Source organism: Acanthochromis polyacanthus, chromosome 18 (assembly GCF_021347895.1).
Source record: "Acanthochromis polyacanthus isolate Apoly-LR-REF ecotype Palm Island chromosome 18, KAUST_Apoly_ChrSc, whole genome shotgun sequence".
Lineage (NCBI taxonomy): Eukaryota > Metazoa > Chordata > Actinopteri > Pomacentridae > Acanthochromis > Acanthochromis polyacanthus.
This window is the reverse complement of record NC_067130.1, coordinates 7,698,683-7,721,283: the sequence shown is the minus strand read 5'-3', so window position 1 is coordinate 7,721,283 and position 22,601 is coordinate 7,698,683. Positions and strand designations below refer to the sequence as shown.

At 37.9% G+C, this 22,601-nt stretch overlaps 1 protein-coding gene across 1 annotated transcript in view; it reads right to left on the bottom strand.

Annotated features, from left to right (window-relative positions):
- Nucleotides 1-5,216: 5,216 nt before the first annotated feature.
- The window catches only part of gnaz (guanine nucleotide binding protein (G protein), alpha z polypeptide), a 38,572-nt gene continuing 21,187 nt past the window's right edge, over nucleotides 5,217-22,601 (bottom strand). The window contains exon 3 of the mRNA XM_022209977.2: nucleotides 5,217-7,401. Within this exon, the coding sequence (XP_022065669.1) occupies nucleotides 7,057-7,401 (345 nt within the window). The 3' untranslated portion in view covers nucleotides 5,217-7,056. The remainder of the gene's footprint in view (nucleotides 7,402-22,601) is intronic.

Here is a 22,601-nt window from a genome sequence, read left to right as displayed (position 1 = left end):
ATAGTTTGAGTTAAAGTACGACCCTTTCTGAAGCTTCTCCTTCATTTTTTTGGGGTACCAGGGTGATGAAACGAGGATTTTTACCTTTTCCCATTCTCCTCAAAATGTCATTAAAAATGCAGTTAAGTTGAATGGGAGCATAGCTTTGTAGAAACAGAGTTGAGCATAAGTGTTCACAGAAATAACTTTCAACCTATACGCAGCACAAGCAGTGTACAAACTGAAACAAATATGAAGATACTCCTGAAATGTTTGAGTGTTTTTTTGCAGTCTTTGTGTTACTGAGCATTAATGTCCTTGTGTATTCCATCACCCTCTGTACACTGACTTGAGGAGGGATGTTGTTTTTGTTTTTTTTAGAAGTGCCAACAAAGTTTGGTTGCAGAAATGCAATGACAATAAATATCCTTAAATTCCTGAATCCTTGACTGACGAAAATCCTGATTTGTTTCGGTTACTTGATACTGAAATGTTGAGTTCATTTTGATTTTTTTGTGAAAACTTTGAGATTTACATGCATTATATCCAATACAGCATTTCTGTTCTGTAAAAAGAATGTTCTTAAATGTGCTCTTTTTGAAATTTGTGAAGCTGTTGGTTATGATTTGTCATGTGGTCATAGTTAAGTGGAAGCACATATGGGCTGAGGGCCAGAAAAGTACAGGACACTTAATCGAGTTAAATAACTTGCCATGAAATGTAGCATTCATGGTGCATAGACAAGGTAGCTTCCTGATGTCCTGAGCACCTCTGTGAGGTTAACATTCATGGTTTTCAGTGAAATATCTTATTTGATGGACAGCAATGAAACCTGCAAAGATTTATGCCCCAATTCTGATGAATTATGGAGACTTTGGTGATTTCTGGACTTTGAGTCTAGCATCATCACTCAGAAATGCCATTATTTAAATTACATATAATTAAATATCTGGCATATGTTCTTCTTTTTATTATTTTTTACATTTGCAGATGCTGCTGTAGGTATAAGTTCAGTTTCTAGATTATTGAATGAAAAACAAGGACCGCTTGAGAAAGGCTTGACTGCAGTCTATAATAGATGTCGCACAGGTCAAGAGGTTTTGTGAGGACAGCAGTGTCTCTAACTGACTCAAAGACAGATGGTCCACAGGCAGATGTCAGGGAGGGGTTGATGATATTCGTTAGGAAGTCAAGCAGATCAGCAGAAATTGTCTCGGACAGGGAGAAGGGAGCGGGTTCAAGAGGGCAGCAGTTAAGTCTGCTCATGGGATTTTTTCAGGACTTCATTTAAAATTGGTTGAGGGAGACATTAAGCTCATGTTAGAGAGGTCAGAGGAGGAGACAGCGACCAAAGGTTAGCCCGGAGAATGAGCCTCGTCTGTCGCCACTCTTTTTGTGAAGCGACCAGACGAGGGAGGAGTGAGCCGAGCGGCACCGAGAGGACAGTGAAGCCTGGACTCTGCGGGTCAGGAGCAGAAGACTGGATTTAAAGTGGTATATGGCAGATTTGCTGGCAGATAGAGGCAAAGAAAGGAGGAGATGAGATACTCAAACTCTTCCAAGAAAGCCAGACTTGTGGAATTTTCCTGCAGCTGCCCGGAGCGTTGTCCATTTGATTCGCTCGGCGGTTTACAGCCAAAGAGCAGGTGGGAGCAGCTTAGAGGAAAGGGGAGAAGGTCCTGCAGGGATGAGAGGGCAGGAATAAACGTGGAGGTCGCTGAGGAGACACAGGAAGGAGCCGGCTGGAGGGAGTAGCGAGAGGTGAGCTGAGGAATCACAAGACATACCTAGTGGTGACGGAGTGAAGAAAACCAGTTTAGAAGGGTTCTTGTGGAGGGGAGTGGAGAGGAAATAAGTGCTGGTCAACAACATGGAAAGGGTCAAGAGCGGTTACTGGCGAGGGCTTTCTTCTCCTTCCCTCTTTTTGTTTCTGTGGAAAAAAAAAACGCCTGAATGATTCAGGAGGCTCACAAATAGACAGGGTCATGGAACAGGCCAGGGATTATAGATATTTATTGTTTCTGATCTGTCATCATAGGGCCAAGAATGTCTGTTTGTGCCTGTGGTTGTCTGTGAACTATGTATATTTTTAGAAACTCCCTAAATCCTTTTTCCTTTATTATACATCGGATATCTCAATACTGACGACAGATATGAGTCTAGTCTGGCCCCTGGTTAAGTTTTACATTTATGGACAAAAACAGAAGTATTCATTCTTGGCTGAACATCAACCTGAATAACCTTTTTTTGTTATAAGCAAAGAGGTTCTTCTAGTAAAGCAAACGATTCACTGCAAAAACTCAAAAGAGTGTTTGTCTTATTTTTGGTCAAAATGTCTCATCTCACTTGATTTAAGATAAACTTAGTTAAAAAATGACATTTCAGCAAGATACAGGGACTTGTTTTAAGACAATGCATCTTAAATCTCTTGATAAGTCAAAAAATCTTGAAATTATCTTGTTTGAGCTAAATTTTTACAAGAAAACTCAAAATAAGTTTAACCCTCGTGTTGTCCTGCGGGTCAAAATTGACCTGTTTTAAAGTCTGAAAATGTTAAAATATATATATATATATATATTTACAGTGAAACTTCTGATGTCCACATTTTCAACATTTCAGGGAAATCTTTTGAACATTTTTTGGTGTAAAAAATTAAATGTTAAAAATGTTTCTTATGAACATACACCAAAAAATGACTGGAGTTTGGTAGATTTTTTTGTGAATGTTCTTAAATAAAATATTAGAAGTTTTACTGATATATATGTAATCACTTTAGATATTTTTAGGATTTTTTTTGGAAGATTTTTACTCATTTTTTGAAATATATTTACAAGAATTTTCTTGCCAAATTTGGGGATTTTTTTAAAACTAAAACTTTTAAGCAATTATTGGAATTTTCTTCCTGAAGGTTTTGCAAATTTTCACAAATTTGGGGAATTTTTTTTGCTGAATTGTTGTATTTTTTCAGACAAGGAAACAATACTTTTTGGTGCCTGTAAATGAAGACAACAGGAGGGTTAATAGATGTCAAATTACAAGATTACATGAAAGCAAAAATCTATTTTTGAGTGAAAAACTACCATTTTTTTTTAGCATGTCTGACTTATTTTAAGACACCGAAGCTTGACAATCCTGGTATAAAAATAAGTTTTCCCATCTAATTTTCAGATCTCAGTATTCTAAATATCATATCGTATTTCAAGAAATCTTACCAAGCCATTTTTCACTTGCTCTATTGGCAGATTTTATTACTTATTTCAAGGTAAAAGTTTCTTGAAATAAGGTTATTTTCCTTGTTTTGGGAGGCGCATTTTTTCCAGTGTTCCCAAACTCTACGCTTCTAGAGTCTTTATCTCAGAAAAAGAACACGGCCCAGTTCTGACATGTTAGATCACACGTCGTTATCATCTCCTCCGTTTGTCTGATTCATTTGCACGTCTCACTAGAAGCCTTCACCATTAGCTTTATGCCATATGACCCGTTCTCAACATAATGTGCCCCATGAATGTTTTAGTGTTGCTATAAATTCCACACAATGTTGAGAACTCAGACCATTAAACAGAAGAGAGATATCCTATTTTGTGGTAGAAAGAAACTTTTTCCGTATCCGTCTTAATCCTAATATGATCCTCAGTCTTGTTTCTTCTACATCTCTGTCTGCCAGTTGTTAGTAGGGATTATAGTATATAACCGTGCCTTTTCACTGCTACTATATGGTTAAATATTACATATATTGGGAGAAAATGTGTGACTTCACCATCAGCTGTTTAGCACCACCTTGTGACAAAACAGCCCTGAAAAAACAAACAAACAAAAAAAATGAACCAAACAGCTGCTCAGACTCCACCTAAAACTGAACTCAAGGCAATCCTCCTCCCGAATGATTGGAATGAGTAAATATGGGGCTTTTCTAAACCTCCTTTGATGTGATTTTGCAACTATTTTCTCATTCTGAACTCAGTCATTTTTATAGTTGGCATTGACTCGCACCACATGACAGTCATACGGCGTGACTTCAACAAAACTCTCCCTTCTCGGGAGTGAATTTCATTTGAGTTCACGCCTCAAACGGATTCCCACTGCTGTGTAAATGACCCGAGGGATGTTTGCCACATATGGATGTGAACTAAGGTAAAAATGAGCATGAGACAGCAGATAAATGACGAATGAACTGCAGGCCTGTGTGTGGGAGATACTGACAGCCGAATTAATAGTTAAATAATGCTTAACCCTCCTGTTGTCTTCATGTACGGGCAACAAAAAATATTATTTCCTTGTCTGAAAAAAAATACAAAAATTCAGCCAAAAAATTTGCAAAACCTTTAGGAAGAAAATTCCTTAAAAGTTTCCCTTAAAAGTTTTATTTTTTAAAAAAAATCCCCAAATTTGGCAAGAAAATTCTTGTAAACATTTTCCAAAAATTAGTAAAAATCTTCAAAAAAAAATCCTTAAAATATTTAGAGTGATTACATATATATCAGTAAAACTTCTAATATTTTATTTAAGAACATTCACAAAAAAATCTACCAAACTCCAGTCATTTTTTTGTGAATCTTCTTAAGAAATATTTTTAACATTTCTTCTTTTCCCACCAAAAAATGTTCACAAATTTCCAATAAATGTTGAAAATGTGGATATCAGAAGTTTCACTGTGAAAATATATATTCTTTCCACATTTTCAAACTTTAAAACGGATCAATTTTGACCCGCAGGGCGACACGAGGGTTAAGAATGGAAAACATTCACACCAGAAGGACGTGGACACATCTTCCTGCTGCAGGTTTGATCATAGCTAATGCAATATTTAATAATAATATATGTTCTCTACATGTCTTCAGATTTATGATGCATGCTGTAAAATGAACTCGTGACATTGAGCTCTTGAAAGATGAAAAATTATCAGGACCTATTAGGAGTTTAGTCACTAATTAGACTGGAATCTGTAGCGCCGTCACTGCATCACACAAGTTCATTCAGGAGTAATTTAATTGCACACTTCATGTCTGAATTCTTCTTGCCTCAGTGGCTACATTGTATGAGGAGGACAAACGCTTTTTTTTATGTCATGATTTTGGAACCAAAGGATTCCGGACAGGACGTTCCATTCCAGGTTGCAAATGATTCGCGGTTATGAAAGGAAAAAAAGAGATGAGAAGCTCTGCAGCAGCCGGTCTGCTGTCTGGCCCCGAAGCACCGCCGAGACAATCAGCACCCAAAAACACATTTACTACACCGTAAAAATTTGCATAAGTTGTTTTATTCATAGTTATTGTCCTTTTTATATTTCTTTTTTTTTCTCCTTTTTCATTGTTTTGTCTTTTGCTGAAGTGGACATCCCATAAAGTCAAGCCTGAAGCCCTTGGCTGAGTTGTTCTCTGAACTGAAAAGAAAGGGTAAGAGGAGGAGCGGAGTGGGATTTTTTTTTCCTCCTCTATCTCTCACTCTCTCTTTATCTCACTCGCAGTATCCCAACTCAACCTTTATTTTCATTTGTTTGAACAAACAGTGTACCTTACAGTATATTTACACATCATACTGACTGACTGTTTAACAATTTCCACTTAGATAATGCAAGGAAGATTGAACTTTCAAGGTTTGTTTCTTTGTTTTTCTTCTACAGTCTTGTTCTCCTTTGATCCACTTTCTCCTCTCATGCTAACTCTGTTGTGAGGTTTTTCCTTGTTAGCATCGTAATCATCACGATCATCACCGATTCGTCTTCATCATCATCACTGTCATCTTTTTTCATCATCATCATCATCATCATAAAATTATGATCACCATTATTATATTGATAAAACTCTTTTCAATAGATTCCTCTCTGACAACTGTACAATCGTACACAGTGTTTGACTTTTATATATATATTTTTGGGAATATATTATTTAAAACCTAGGAAAAGAGAAACCCAAAGAAAACATATTAGTATCCCAAAGTAACAAAATCATGCATGTTTTAATGTGTTCGTCCATAAAAATAAAACAACAAAAGAAAAAACTAAATAAAATTAAGTGAAATTAACATAATGGATGGGATCTGGATTTATTTACAGACTGATCTTGGCACTGTTTTTGTTGTCTCTTGCTGGAAACTGGAATGATCATAAATACTTTTGACTCTGCCGAGTGTAACATACTCCTGGTATTATAAGTCAGTGTCCTGCTGGAAAAGGCAGGCTTCAGAGACATATTCTTTTTTTTTTTTTAAAGCACAAAAAGATTAAAGAAAGAGGGACAACATTAGAGGGTCGACCGGGGGACAGAACAGAAATAAGTGTGTAGAAAACATATTTCACTTCAACTTTAGACTGTGGCAGTTTCCTCTGTTAGGCAGAAACCCAGTGACATCATGTCTAATGACTCCCCCCACAGGAATACAGGCTCTCATCAGGTGCACTCACTGTTTACTAATGTTTGGGTGAAAATCCAAAAAGAGAACATTGATTCTGTCAAAATTATCTTTTTTTTTTCTTTTTTTATAAAGCAGCATTAATTGACTCAGGCAAATAAAAGAAAGAAGACAAAAGTAACTGAAAACCGCCAGCACAGACCTATTACTCAGTCTCAGGTTTGGCAGGCAGGTTGGGGTAGCTGTCTAAAATTTCCAGTGTCGCCTCGTCAAACAAGTGCTTGACTGATCCAAAGATCTTGTGTGTGAACAAACAATAAGGATCAGTGTGTGTGTGTGTGTGTGTGTGTGTGTGTGTGTGTGTGTGTGTGTGTGTGTGTGTGTGTGTGTGTGTGTGTGTGTGTGTGTGTGTGTGTGTGTGTGTGTTTGGGTGTCTCTGCATACTCATATTCAGTGCAAACACATAGGGTTAAAAATCCCATCTTCACCATCAGCGGTGCTGCTTCCACAGAAACAGTTGGATCTACAGTATCGTCCGTCCCTGACCATCTGACCACCTCATCTGCTTTCCAGTTCTCTGCTGCACCTCTTCACAGAGATAAACCGCCAGGCAGACTGACGTGCCTTTGTTTATCCAGCCCAATGGCGGGCCGACCGCTTCCAAGTGGCCCCGCTTCAACCCCTAGCCCACCACCCACCACCCCACCCGCTCCCAGCCAGCGTCAGGCCCTAGCATAGCCCAATGTACTTCAGATTGTTCTGGATGATCACGTCCGTGACAGCGTCGAACACAAACTGGATGTTGCTGGTGTCAGTGGCACAGGTGAAGTGCGAATAGATCTCCTTGGTCTCCTTGTTGCGGTTGAGGTCCTCGAACTGCCGCTGCACGTAGACGGCCGCCTCCTCGTAGGTGTTCTGACCTTTGTAGTCGGGGAAGCACACTGTCAGGGGAATGCGTTTTATCTTCTCGGCCAACAGGTCCTTCTTGTTGAGGAAGAGGATGAGCGACGTGTTGGTGAACCAGTTGTTGTTGCAGATGGAGTCGAACAGACGCAAGCTCTCAGCCATGCGGCTCTATGGGGAAAGAGAAAGACAGAGAAAGGAAATTTAATAAAAATGAAGATCAGACCAGGGGCTGCACAGTGGAGTGGGGGTTAGCACTGTCGCAACAGCAGATAGAAGATCCCAGTTCACGTTTCCTTCCTGGGATCTTTCTGCATGGAGTTTGCATGTTCTCCCTGTGCATGCGTGGGTTTTCTCCGGGTACTCCGGCTTCCTCCCACAGTCCAAAAATATGCTGAGGTTAACTGATTATTCTAATTTACACGTAGGTGTGAATGCAAATGTGACAGACCAGCGACCTGTCCAGGTGTCCCCTGCCTTCACCCCAAGTCCACTGGGATAGGCTCCCCCACCGCGACCCTAATGAGGATATAGCGGAGTATAGATGGATAGAAGGTGAGACCAAAATTATTTGAAGCACTGTGAATTCAAAAACTCAGTGTTTTTTTATTCAAAACTCTTCCAGTTGGGGCCACCTTTGGAGTGGTTTCATCTATCATACCTGTTCAATGATTGACTTAACCCTCGTGTTGTCCTGCGGGTCAAAAATAACCAGTTTCAAAGTTTGGAAATGTGGAAAAAACAAAAAAAAATTCACAGTGAAACTTCTGATGTCCACATTTTCAACATTTTTGGGAAACTTTGAACATTTTTTGGTGGAAAAAACTTTTTAAAAAATGTTTCTTAAGAACTTTCACAAAAAAATCAACCGAAATCCAGCGAAATTCGTTGGATTTTGGTTGATTTTTTTGTGAATGTTCTTAAAGAAAATATATATATGTAATCACTTCAGATATTTTTAGGATTTTTTTTCAAAAGATTTTTACTCATTTTTTAAAAATATTTACAAGAATTTTCTTGCCACATTTGGGGTATTTTTTTTTAGATAAAACTTTTAAGGGAAACTTTTAAAGACTTATTGGAATTTTCTTCCTGAAGGTTTTGCAAATTTTCAGAAATTTGAGGAATTTTTTTAGCTGAATTTATGGATTTTTTTTCAGACAAGGAAACAACATCTTTTGGTGTCCGTAAATGAGGACAACAGGAGGGTTAATATTGGCCATAAATGCACAATTCAATAATTTTTCTCATAATGTGTGCCACCTTACTCTATAATTTTAAAGCTCCTATTGGGACCAATCACAGCCACTTAGGATGAAAAATAAAGTTTTTATGGTTGGTGGATTATCGGCATAGACAAACATGGATGTTTTTTAGCCAAACCTGCACCGTCAAATAACCGGTTTTCATTGTTCTATCAAAGCATGGTTGTACCGCTGAAGACCATGTGAACACATCAATGAGCCTGCAAAGTTTCAGGACTGTAGCGACATCATTTCTCAAGTTGTGGCAATTCAAACATTGATCCACAGATTGGCGTGGAGAACACGGTGCAAAATCAACATGACACCACCTTCTTCAAAATCTATAGTTAGATATGTCCTCAGATTTCACACATGGTCAATCCAATGAATATTCACAACAAAAATCTGTCAAAGTGAACATGGAAAGGTGTTTTTAAAATTTGGTGAATTGAGGTTGAATGATCCGAGCATAAAATCGGCCAGTTTAAACAACTATTCCACTAAGCTGAGTGGCAAAAACGAATAATATTACATCGATATTTCACGATGAATATGAAGACAAGAGGAGGTGTAAAACCACCCAGCACACACCACAGATATCCACTTGTCTAACCAAAGGTACGACTTTTTCTGTTGTGTCAACAGAGATTTGAGACTCAGACAGACTAAGACCGGCACTGAACTTTCACATTCTTCTTCTTTTTTTAAAAAAATTTACCACCAATTACTTTCTCCAAATCCAGGACTGAGCCACAGAAGATGTATTTACATTCACCACTGACACAGAATACTCCAAGCAGAAGAATAAATTTGGCACTGATTATTATAATACATGAAAATTTGAGTGGATCCTGTGCAGGTTGGGTTTGTGTACACTGACGACAAATAGCTGTAACCTTAAATAGTTTCTCATAACAGAAACACTCACACACTGCTTATAAAAGCTTATAGAGGCAACACTGACTTCTTCCAAATGGTGCCAGCCTCAACGCTATCATGAAAAATTAGATTAAATATGCTTTTATTCTGCTCTGACTCTAAAATAACGTTTTCACCTTCAGCTATTACGTTTGATAAATAAATGTCTGAGCTCCTCCAAATGTGGGTGAATTTTCATTTTTCTCCCGAGTTGGGTGGAAATTTATTCCACAACTGGCTGATGGAAATCACTGATGCCTGCATGTCCTGCAGACAAATTAGTCATGAGTTACAGTACGGGGTGAAGCACAGAGGAGCAGCAGTGGAGCTTCACTGACAGGAAAAAAAAAAAAGAACAATGTGACCGGGATCTGCATTAAAGCAGAACTTTAGCACTCAGCTTTAATTTTATGTGACTCATTTGATTAAATGATTAGAAATAAATAAAATAATAAATATATAATATAATATATAATAAAATAATATTTGATTTGCCACATTTGTCTTACAGACTTGTGAAACATGCTGGTTTTAATGAAGACGAAAAAGAAATGGCTTCTGTGAATATTCTTGTGTGTGTGTGTGTGTGTGTGTGTGTGTGTGTGTGTGTGTGTGTGTGTGTGTGTGTGTGTGTGTGTGTGTGTGTGTGTGTGTGTATACATACAGGCCTTCCTTACAGTTTGCGCTCATGTGATGTCGAATGTTTAACACAAAACAAAGAAAGGGAAAGTCGATCTGCTCATGGCAGCTGCTGGCATGTGGCCACTGGCCGGCAGCTTGTGACTGCGAGGTTGTCAGATGGAGGACTGCTGTTTAAAAGGTTACAGAAACAACACGACGCTCTGAGCAAATCACAAGATCTGCGCAGCGTAATAAAACAACAAACAAACAACACACACACACTGAGGGGAATGGTGAGAAATTAGACCATCACTGTGCAGATCGAGAGTAAACCCTGATTATTCGGTAGCGTAAGTGCAGTATTTTTGGATAATGATGAAACGTTTACAGTTGCCCTTTTAGTATTGCCTGAAAAGTGCTAGGGCTGAAAAGTTTATTGTACCATATTAACTATGCACATAAAAGGAGCTCCTGTTTTTAAAATGTACTTTTTTTTCTCAGTTACACTTTTTAGTATTTACTCTAGAAACATCCAAAACACAGAAGACCAAAGGTAAATACGAGGGTTGGGACTTTAACGCATTAATTTTGATTAATTAATTACAGGGAAAAAAATAACACATTTAATCGCACCTTTGTCAGTTCCCTAATTTCTGTCTCACCAGTAACTCTGATGCACACTCCAGCCCAGTAGGTGGCGGTAATGAACCTAAAGTCTGTTTGGCAGCTGTGAAAAACACGCACAGTCCTGGGCTACTAGCTGGTCACATGACAGCGCTTTAGCTTCAGTCACACCAACATGACCGCTCGGCTGGAAACTTTCTCTGTTGGTACACAAGCAAGGAAGCAAAAAGTATTCCTGAAAGCATTTGAGGCGAGAAATAAGTCGCTGAATCTGTCCTCGTTGTAGTTCAACGACGGCTAATTTAGACGTTTAAAGAATATTTTGCGACGCGTCTGACCTTTTCTGTGACCATGTAATTTGCATTAAGTAGAAGTGAAGTCTACTTTATGCAAATAAGCTCTGGGGAAACGCTCCAGAACGCAGCTCGAAACGCTGCAACACAAGAAACTGACGATCCCGTGGAGACATTAGCTACGACAGTCCTGGTACCAGCTAACGATGTAGCCATCCCATAATAGACCACTCACCAAGACATTGAAAGTGCTTGAGTTTACAAAAAGTCTTAAAATGTTAAATATAATCGCTATAATTGAACTTTGAGTTTGCAGTAATCTGTGAATGTAGTAGACAGATGAAAAATGCAGATAAATAGAAATGAAACTTAAACATTTTTGTTGCTTAAGTTCACGTATATGTCTGTTCATCGATTCCGTCTTCAACCAAAATTTGATTTGAAAAACTTTGCGTGTGTCAGATATTGCTATTTGACAAAAATGCGACTCATTTTATTACAAAGCCTCTAATTAGACTCATTCTTTGAATCACGTTCCACCTCTAACAAATACATCAAACACAAAATAAAAATGATAATAATAGTAGAATTATATGCACCATTTATAGGTACGTACATACACTCAACAAAAAATATAAACGCAACACTTTTGTTTTTGCTCCCATTTTTTATGAGATGAACTCAAAGATCTGAAACTTTTTCCACATACACAAAATCACCATTTCTCTCAAATATTGTTCACAAATCTGTCTAAATCTGTGATAGTGAGCACTTCTCCTTTGCTGAGATAATCCATCCCACCTCACAGGTGTACCATATCAAGATGCTGATTAGACACCATGATTAGTGCACTGTGGCATTGTGCTGTGTGATAAAACTGCACCTTTCAGAATGGCCTTTTATTGTGGGCAGTCTAAGGCACACCTGTGCACTATACATATACATACATATATATATACACACATATATATATATATATATACATATATATATATATATATATATATATATATATATATATATATATATATGTATATGTATATGTGCTAGAGTACATAACAAGTTAGGAGATAACTGAATAAATAAAACACAAACAATACAGTATCAAATATGTCTGGATACATAACTATCCAAATCCCCATCCCATCAGTCGAACATACTGCACTGTCAGCTAGGTTATGGTTCATGTACTGACCCGTTTTAAAGTGTTTGAAAATGTGGAGAAAAAAATACATATTTTCACGGTGAAACTTCTGATGTCCACATTTTCAGCATTTTCTGGAAACCTTTGAACATTTTTGGGTGGAAAAAAGAAATGTTAAAAATGTTTCTTAAGAACATTCACAAAAAAATCAACCAAAATTCAGCGAATTTCGCTGGATTTTGGTTGATTTTTTTTGTGGATGTTCTTAGACAAAATATTAGAAGTTTTTATACATGTAATCACTTTAGATATTTTTAGGATTTTTTTGGAAGATTTTTCCTCATTTTATGAAAATATTTACAAGAATTTTCTTGCCAAATTTGGGGGATTTTTTGAATAAAGTTTTTTAGGGGAACTTTTAAGGAATTATTGGAATTTTCTCCCTCAAGATTTTGCTAATTTTCAGAAATTTGGGGAATTTTTTTGCTGAATTGTTGTATTTTTTCCAGACAAGGAAACAATATTTTTCGGTGCCCGTAAATGAAGACAGCAGAAGGGTTAAAGCAAAATTTAACAAACAAGCCTCTGACAAATGCAGCCTTGAACGACAGGTAAAGTTTCCAAAAACAGCAAAAGAATCTGAAGTCTGTTGAAACGTGTGCTGCTGGCTGAGCCCTACATACTGTTTAGAAGTTCTCTAAGAAATTAGCTCATTGTTTAAACAAATACGAAGAGACACCACAGGAAGAAGACAGGGGATAATGTGGGGTTTTGTTCAATACAAATTGCATAAGACTGTGTTTGCAGACTGTGATCAGCGCTGGAGCCTTAAAATGGCTCTCTCTTTGTCCATATGTCTTCCTCTCTGGTGTCACTGTCTCACAAGACCGAAACACAAACCCTCCTTTCTCTGTAAGAATGCATCCTAAGGGAATTGAGACCAACCCTAAACATTGTATAGTTAACAAAGTCATGTCAGGCTGTTTGACCTCACTCCTCCTTCTCTTATTTCAAAGCAGAAGAAGACGCCCAGCTGCTGTGGGAGTCTCCGTCTTCACCTGGACGCTCCAGTACAGTAAGGATGGAGGATGGGTGCTGCTGGGTGGCACCCAGGGGCACTAAAGCATGCAGAACCCCCTATTTCACTTCAAAACACCCACTGATTCATGCATACGTATATATCCACACACACACCGCTGCTTTCCCCCTCACCTCCTCCTGTCACAGGACTCGAGAGAGGCGCAGGCCTTAATTAAGCTCAACTATTAATGAGGAAGTTCATCACAGTGTCATTGCTTTGTTTCCCATAAATATGAGTCGTTAAAGTGCGCAGTCATCCCTCCGTTATTCATTAAGGTTCGTTTTAAATGTCACCGCCTTACAAGGAGGGTCGCTTTGCATTTATCTGCCAAGATGATTTTTCCATGTCACCCTGTTTTTTTCTGCTGCTGTACCTGAGAATTGCATTATTCAGGCCGCTCGCTTTCTGTTTTCCCTCTCTGTTTAATTACTAATGTCTTTACTGTTGGCTGCAACACTGCAGGGTGAAAACAAGCAAACAAACATAGGCGCTATATAGGAGTACGTAGTACTATGTTTGTCCTAGATTCTCCTGAAAATTGCAGTTTTATATCCATTTATCTGTTTAATTTGACCTTGTTTGCATTGACAGTAAAATACTTTGGCAGAGAAGTTCACAGAAAAAGATTCTAATGTGGAAAAATCTATTTTCTGTATTCATTATAAGACAAATAATAGCTTTATCTGAGAGACTAGCATGGGTGACTATGGCATGCACAGTTGTAGTAGCTGTAATGTGTTGCACTAAACCTAAATATTTCCTTATATAAAATTCTAAAAACCTCAAATCTGGAAAATGAACAAATTTATTTTTAGATATATTTGTACTTAGAAATGTAAAATCTAGATGATAAAGCAACATGTATAATTAGGTTAATTTATTTTTCACTTCTTGGACAATTTCATTCCATTTTCTGTAAATCTATTCTTCAAAACCTCCATTATAAAACAATTTAGTTACATGATAGTGATGCCTTTCATAACCCATTAGCCTGTTAAGAGGCTGTGTCTGAGAATACTCTTGAATGGTTGTTTAGACGCTGGTCTGAAACAAATCTGATGCTTGTGTGATTCTGAACAACTGTCAGTGTGATTTAACGTCGCTGAACAGAGAAAAGGCTGTTTCACATTCACGTCAGTTCATTCATTGTCTTTGCTGCAGCTCGGAAGGAAGAGCACACATGACGAAGTTTGACGTGAAAACATCAAACGATATTAATTAATTTCCAGTCTTCTTTCACGTGAAATGTAATTAAGTCCAGTTTGAGAGATTATTAATTGAAACAATGGAAACGGAGCTGCGGTCGGTGCTGATGTTTGGCTAACACAAGCTCCATCAAATGCTATCCTCATATCTGTGCTGTTCATTGTCACCTCACAGACACACAATTCACTGTATGCGGTCAGGCTCAGCTGTTGCATACAAACCTGCACTGCATATTCATAATAACGCACACACACAAGCGCTCGCACAGGCGCACAATGCGTGCATGTACATGCACACACACCTCGTCTATTCTCCCCAGCGCTGCTGTTTATTGTACAAACCCCCTCCCCTCCTCTCCACTCCTTTCCCCTCCTCATCCTCCCCTCCCTAGTCACAGCTCACTGTCAACAGCGCAGGATTAGGAGCATTTGACTGGCCTGTTGCTAAGCAACAGTAGCCATGGCAACTGATTCATTATGAAGACAGGGATGGGACAAGGAAAATGCATCAGGGAATGGGTTGATGGGTAAATGTACTGTAATTATTATGGTGTATTTTCTGTCTGGTGCGAGTTGGTGCATTGAAACTGAACCTTTGTCGTCCTGGTCGGAGAATTTTTGTTTATTCTGCTTTTTTGTCGATGAATAAAGCTCTGAAGTGATAATCACACACATCATTAAAAAGTGGCACCTTTTTCTCTTTGAAGCAGCTGAAACTTTCCTGTATACAGACACCGACTACTCTGGAGCCATTAATCAGAGGTCATCCCCCACACATAAAAACAACGAATGTCTGAGAATTATAGGAGTGACTGAATTATTCAACAAATGCCCAGCTTTGCCCCCATTCAACATCCATAATCAGTCCTGCTGTGTTGTTTTTCATTAGACAGGATGCAATTCATCGAATCATTATGCTTGAATAAAGATAGGGCCTCCATTCAAACATGTTTATTTCAAAGCATCCTGGTGCTGTGGTTTGCAGATGTGTAGCACTTTGAACTTAGAAGAAGAAATAAGTGAGTCTGAGTTGCACTTGAACTGAGATCGATTGCTCACCTCTGGTCTGAAAGGTTAAATCTGAGGCTTTGTGGTGTTAAAGGGTCATTTCCTTGCAAAATTAAACTGTCAATTAACTGTTTTTCATGTTTGCTGTAAAGAATAAGTGCTACACGTAATCACTGAGTTGTGGCAGCGCCAGATGTTAATCTTCTTACCAGAGGTTGGGATTTTCACAGATTTAAGGTTAAATATTACTGAAACAGGACTTAACGTCAGAACATATCAATAGGAGACACATTATCAAGTAAACAGCCAAAAAGCTTTTCTACAAATGCTATCAGCATGTCTGGGATTCTACCTCATTATAGGTTTAAACAAACACATGTGACTTAGGTCATTCCTTCACAGTGTCTCCTAATATGGCCCCAGCTGGTAAATCTAGTTTGTGTATTGTACAATCTAATAACTAAATTCATGCCAGACCTTTTCAACTTGAGTATCCTTTGTAAGGCTAAACTTGGTTTTGCAAAAAGTTAAGGCAAGGATGTGGTCTTTGCTTCTTATCTGCAAATCTTTTGAGTTTACTCAGCAGTCTCATTTTTGTACAGGCCGAACAAACAGATGGAAAATGTAACTGTCATTTTCTTAGATACGTGCACGTATTTCCTCTGAACGCTCTGTTTAATATTCTGTCGCAGACAGCTTTTGTACTGTAGCTGATTGCTATCAGTTTATCTTTCAGTACTGCTGCTGCACTAAAGCTGCAGCCTGATCATCTTGTAGATTTATTGGGGCGTGGCGTGTACTATACAGCCAGCGTTTGTATTCTAGAGCCTCCATTTTACTCGATTGAATACGGGATGTAAATTTCATTTTACATATGTAGGACACTGGTGTTCAAAGAAAGAGCATCACAGGGAATTTCTGTTTTACCCTGACCGTACGTTGCATCGACTAGCATCACAAATAGAAATGCAAGGAAAATATTCATAAAAATTAATAGTTCAACTGTAAAATGCTACAAATTGCAGATAATTTGTGACTAAAATGTTTTCAGCAACTCACAAGCTGCTTCAGTTTGTCTCTTTAAATGGAAAACAAAAATAGTTACATAACTGAAAGTATGTAGCCGCTGATGCAAAGCTACGTTATGCATGTCAGTCTTATCTGACGCAGACTGATGTAGAGATATCGCCATATAATGAGGGTATTCAGATCACGATTAGTAATTTAATGAGCGATGCAGTCTCTTTTAGTACCAGTCTATGTGTGGTAAAAGGTGATCAAAATGTGGATGTAAAGTCACAGCTGTATCCATTATAAGATCATCCACGGAGTGAAGAAATTGTAAAGTAGATCAGATAATTTCTTCTATTTACGCATGCATGTACATCTCCCACATACCTTGTTGGATAATAATTCAACCAGTGACGCATTTCCTTTGAAGTCAGATTAGATTTTGGTTGGTCTGTCATCAGTATAATACAGACCTGCACTTCACACCTTAACTCCATCATTTTTAGCTCATTTATAAACAAATTTAGCTAAGAACATTTGGTCATAATAAGAATGTCAGTTGCCATTGTTGACAAATGCATAGAGAGATGAGTAGAAGGAAAAGTTAGACTTTAACGGCACAAAACTTGAGCCACTAGTTTTTCCTCAATCTCGTTGGCTGTATGCTGATTTATGTTTGAGACACATATATGATTTCTTAGCAGGGTTGGTTTGTGATCTCTCAGTGTAGTCACAGCAGAGTGTTGTCCACTGAACAACCATACTGCCCACAGGGGGAAAAGCATTTATTCACTGTATTTGGTATGCTTCCATCAATTATTTCATGCAGTGCTTTCACCTGCACAATATTATCAAAATCTAGATAATCCTGTCTTAGAATGATGCCGAAAAACTGGTTTGTGCATTTGTGACTTCTAGGCTGGACTACTGTAACAGTTTGCTGTCAGGACGTCCCAATAATTTTTTGAAAAACCAAAGCAAAATTCTGCGGCCAGAGTTCTGACAGGAGCCAGTAAAAGAGATCGTATTTTTTCCCATATTAGTTTCTCTTTCTGTGAAATCTAGAATAATATTTAAAATCCTTTACCCAACAACAAAAGCTCTTAATGACCAAACTGCATCATCTCTTGCAGACCATATTGTCTCAATAGAGCACTTTGTTTACTAGTGGTTACTGGAGCTTCCAGAAGCAGACTCGGACTCACATATCAGACTCCTCTGCTGTGGAATCAAATTAGGCGTAAAACTTTCCTTTTTGCAAACTTCACAGTTAGAACTGGCTCGAATGACTTTCAGCCTTCCCTTAGTTATGCTGTTATCGCCCTAGACTGCCAGGAGACATCCCATAATGCACTGAGCAGCTCTCCTCCCTTTCCGACTCCATACACTGAAATATCACTACTGCAAGCCATTAACTTTGTGTCCTCTGTTTGCAGTAGTTTGTGTTTTGTCCTTTCTGCGAGTGTCCCCGAATTTGGATCCATATGTTTCTGATCTGCAATCATTTGTCTCACCAACACCCCCAGATTTTATTGTTTTCTTATGCGATATTTATCTGTTATCTCTTTGTCTACGTATCTCCTTTAACCTCACCCCAACCAGTCGAGGCAGACGGCTACCCTCCCTGAGCCTGGTTCTGTACGATTTTTTTTCTTCCTACTGCCATAAAACAGCTGCTCAATAGAATTTTTTGGATTTGTTGGGCTTCCTCTTTGTAATATACTATTGTACAATCTTCACTTTACTATGTGAAGTTCTTTAAGAATACTTACACTGAGAAGTGGTGCTAAACGAATAAAACTGAACTGAAATGAAGGTATCTCTGGAGCTGAACCTACATGTTTCTAAGCTGGAGCTATTTGCCTCACCAACATCCCCAATGTTTATTGTTCTTTTATGTGATTTATGTCTGTTTTCTTTATGCTATCTTCTTTTCTCTTTCGTTTAACCTCACCCTAACCAGTCGAGGCAGACGGCCGTCCACCCTGAGCTTGGTTCTGCTGAAGGTTTATTCACACTAAAAGGAGCTTTTTCTTTCCAAAGTGTTGCTAAAAGGGAGTTTTTGGGATTGCTGGATTTCTCTCAATAATATAATATTGTACAATCTTCACTTTACGATGGGAAGTTCGCTGAGATGACTTGGGGCTACAGAAAAAAAACTGAACTGGACTGAAATTAAGTGATGTGACTGACAGACTGCTGCAGATGTGCTCCACCTCTCACTGATTACATACTCGGATAGTTCCCAACCTCTCAATTGTAATGTTATAAAATGCATGAATATTAATTACAGGAATTTGCCGTCATTTAGGGAATGATTGCGAGGAAGTGTGAATAAGTGAAGAAGTGTGAATCGTCCAGCTAAAGAACAACGCTGCGCATCTCAAACACCTCTGCAGTGACAATGCAGAGGACGATATCTGAAACATTTGAATCTAAAATGTCCCATCTACTCGGTGCCGATGCAGTTAATGGGAGCACAAAGGCAGGCTATTTCTGGAGAGGTTTCACCTGAATCAGATAAAGCAGCATCCCAGAGTCTGGCCTCTGAAAGAAGTTACAGTTAATGTTACTACGTCTAAATCACAACTTTACCAAGGAGCAACTAGGAAAGATAAATCTACAGCTGTCTGTGTGGATCTAGAAAGCTGTAAACGTAGTGAACTATTCATAAAAATATATTTGCAGAAATCTTATTCACTCCAGAGAAAAATGGTTTCATGAGCTAAGGCCTTGCACAGTAAAATGGAATATGGAAGTCATTCCTCTTGGCTCTTATACACTCTAAGAGGCTCAGCAGTAAGGCAGCTACTGTTTCAGGTGCTTTACTTTCTTCTTCTTCTGTCTTCGAATAATAAAAGTTGTTTTTTTCTCGCACCACTTAACTCCCATCGCTACATAGTGCCTGCACAATCTGCCAATTCTCACAGGTACAACCTCACACTTTATTCTGTGAACTCAATTAACACCATACTGCATTTTCTCCTCAGACTTTATTTTTAACCTATAAAACTAATTGATTTCATGTTCCAACCTGGCACAGTGTACACCCTGTTTTATCCGGGTAACCCGCGAATTATCAGGCCAGTTCACTTACAGTGATGACAAAGTTTCCTCTGGGCTCAGACTATTTCTAGAGTTGACTGTAAGACATCGAGGTGAACATGGATACAGGAATCTCTCCAGGGGAAAAAAAAAATGCAGAAAGAGTAAAAAGAAATTCCATTGTTGATCTTCCATTATCATCGAGGCTTTTAAACAAGCAATAACTGCCCAGCTTTTCCCAAAACACTCAGATAAGAACACGGATAATGCTATGGATAGGAAATTGTTCAAATTCCACAACTGTGAGGGAAAGATGACAAACACCAGCAGCTCTCTTCATTTAAACAGACTTAAAATAACTTTGATTGCTCTTGATTAAAACAAAGCAAATGCATTCCACCATTTAAAAATAAATCAGTCCTGTCATATTCCTGTCATGATAAGGACCGGACAATTTATAGAAGGCTTTCCAAACTGTTTATCAAAGAAAACTGAATGGGATGAAAAGGAATTACGGTGTGTTATTTAGGGCAAGCATAGAGTTGGCTCAGGAAATACTGACTTGATTTGATTCATTTAAATCCTTGCAGTATGTGAAGCTCAAACACCAGCAGTTATTGTTCTCTGGACTTACAACGGTAACATCAGCTGTTTGCCTTTTCCAGAGATACTTGCACACATGTGCTTTGCCATTTGAACACAGAAGTATTTACAACCTTTACTACGGAAAAGTACTAGTACAGCAATGCAAAAATACTCCATTACAAGTAAAAGCCCTTCATGAAAAATCCTACTTAAGTAGCAAGAAAATATAGTTGAAATACTAAAGTCTAATTAATAGTTTGGTCCCTCTGAATAAATTATTATTGCATATGAAATCCCTAGGTTATTATTTAGTGAAACACATTTGAGAGGTCATAAAGTGGTTAATTTGACAGGAAACAAGAAAAGTTCTGACACACAAATCTGTTTTCTATTTTTAGACTTTTTCTCTAATGTTTGACATTAGGTAACTGGATTATTTCATCATTTATTAAAATGAAACCACGTGAAAATCAGTTTAATAGAGCTGTTAACAACTTCTACACTTCTGATGTGTGGCCACAATGACTCTGGGAATTTTGTAAGAAACCAAAAAGATTGTAAACCACTGGTTTAACCTTTAAGAGTGTTTTAAAATCACCTCCAAAGCAGCTAAAGATGTCAGGTAAATGTTCTGGAGTAGAAACTGCAATATGTGCCTCTAAATGTAGTGAAATATGAAATATAAAACGAAAATATTCAGGTAAAGTTAACCCTCCTGCTGTCTTCATTTACAGTCACCAAAAATATTGTTTCCTTGTCTGAAAAAAATCCAATAATTCAGCAAAAAATTCCCCAAATTTCTGAAAATTTGCAAAACCTCCAGGAAGAAAATTCCAATAATTCCTTAAAAATTCCCCTTAAAAGTTGTATTTAAAAAACAAAACAAAACAAAAAAATTTGGCAAGAAAATTCTTGTAAATATCTAAAAAAAAAAAGAGTAAAAATCTTCCAAAAAATCCTAAAAGTATCTAAAGTGATTATATATATATAACAGTAAAACTTCTAGCATTTTCTTTAAAAACATTCACAAAAAAATCAACCAAAATCCAGTGAAATTTGATGGATTTTTGTGTGAATGTTCTCAAGAAACATTTTTGATATTTCTTTTTTTTTACACCAAAAAAATGTTCAAAGATTTCCCAAAAATGTTGAAAATGTGGACATCAGAAGTTTCATTGTGAAAATATATATTTCTCCCACATTTTCAAACTTTAAACGGGTCAATTTTGACCCGCAGGACAACACGAGGGTTAAAGTGTCCCAACACTGTGCAAAAGTGCAGCACCTAACTGAACGTACTGAACTTATTCTCCCACCACTGCAAACAGACCAGCGGCTGTCCACAACAATAGGACTCGGTTTTGCAAAGTGTTTTTCAATATTAAACAGACTACATGCTGTGTAAAGTTTGTAAAAACTCTGTTCCCAGAGGCAGCATGACAAACCTGCTCCAGCACCTGAGACAAAAGCTCACAGTGGAATCAATGTGTGTCTCATTGAGATTCAAAAGCAACCTCTCCTCCCATTTCCAGAACCACAGCTAACATTAGCTTCCTCACTTTCCAGCACTGCTCTGCATGACAAGGAAGTTTATTTCTCACTAGGAAAAAAACATGATGCAATTTTATTTTCACTGACGCATAATTCTTAGTGTTTTACAATGTTTATAATATGTAGAACAGCCTTGGTAGTAGTGCTGATCAATCTCGTTTCTGGAGGAGGGCATATAGTTTCAATCAGGAAAACTATTTCTTTAAAATAATGTTTTGTCTTGAATTTAAACAGCAAGAATAAAATCCTCGATTAAAATCATCAATCATCCTGACAGAAAAATCTTTGCCTGATGCAGTACAAAGTTTTGAAGGAAATTAGAGGAAAAATGGCACATTGTTACAATAAATCCAAATGAAAGTCAGAAGATAGCGGTGTAATCGCCAGATCTGGTAGTCTTCTCTCTGACAAAAAGGTCACGCAACCTCTGACCTCCTAAATGTGGGTATATGAATTATTTCCACATAGAAAGGGAATTTTATAGTCTTAAACTCATACTCCTGTTCAGCTCAAGGTCCACTTAACAGAGCACTTAGTGGAATGAAGTTTAACTGTGCATTTGTCTCCATTAGACAGCTGGGTGTCAAGGTGTTCATTTGATATGGTCTAAAGGAAAGCAAGGGAATGTTAAATGGAAAAAAGTAGACATGAGGCAGTGGATCTGTAAATTATGCAAAGAAGAGCAGTCAAAGCAGTTCTTTCAATCCAGTCAAACTCTTTCCTCTGTTAAAAATGCAAAACAGCGTTGCCTTAATTGAAAGTAATCATCAAGCAACGCAGACGAAGCTTTTTTATTTAAGTGTCGGTCATTAATTTTAAACACTATCTTAAACAAAATGTTGCAGCCGATTTTAAGTATTTGAGATAAACAAAAGGAGAAAAAAAATGTCATTGTGTTCTGGGGTATCTGTGTGGCCACACCAGAGCTGTTTATACCGTAGAAGGGGATGTACAGAGAGGAAATGACTCTGCAGAACAGGCCCGTGTACTCTATGCTTCTCGGAAAACAGTTAAACCATTTGTTGGAAATTTTACTTGTTT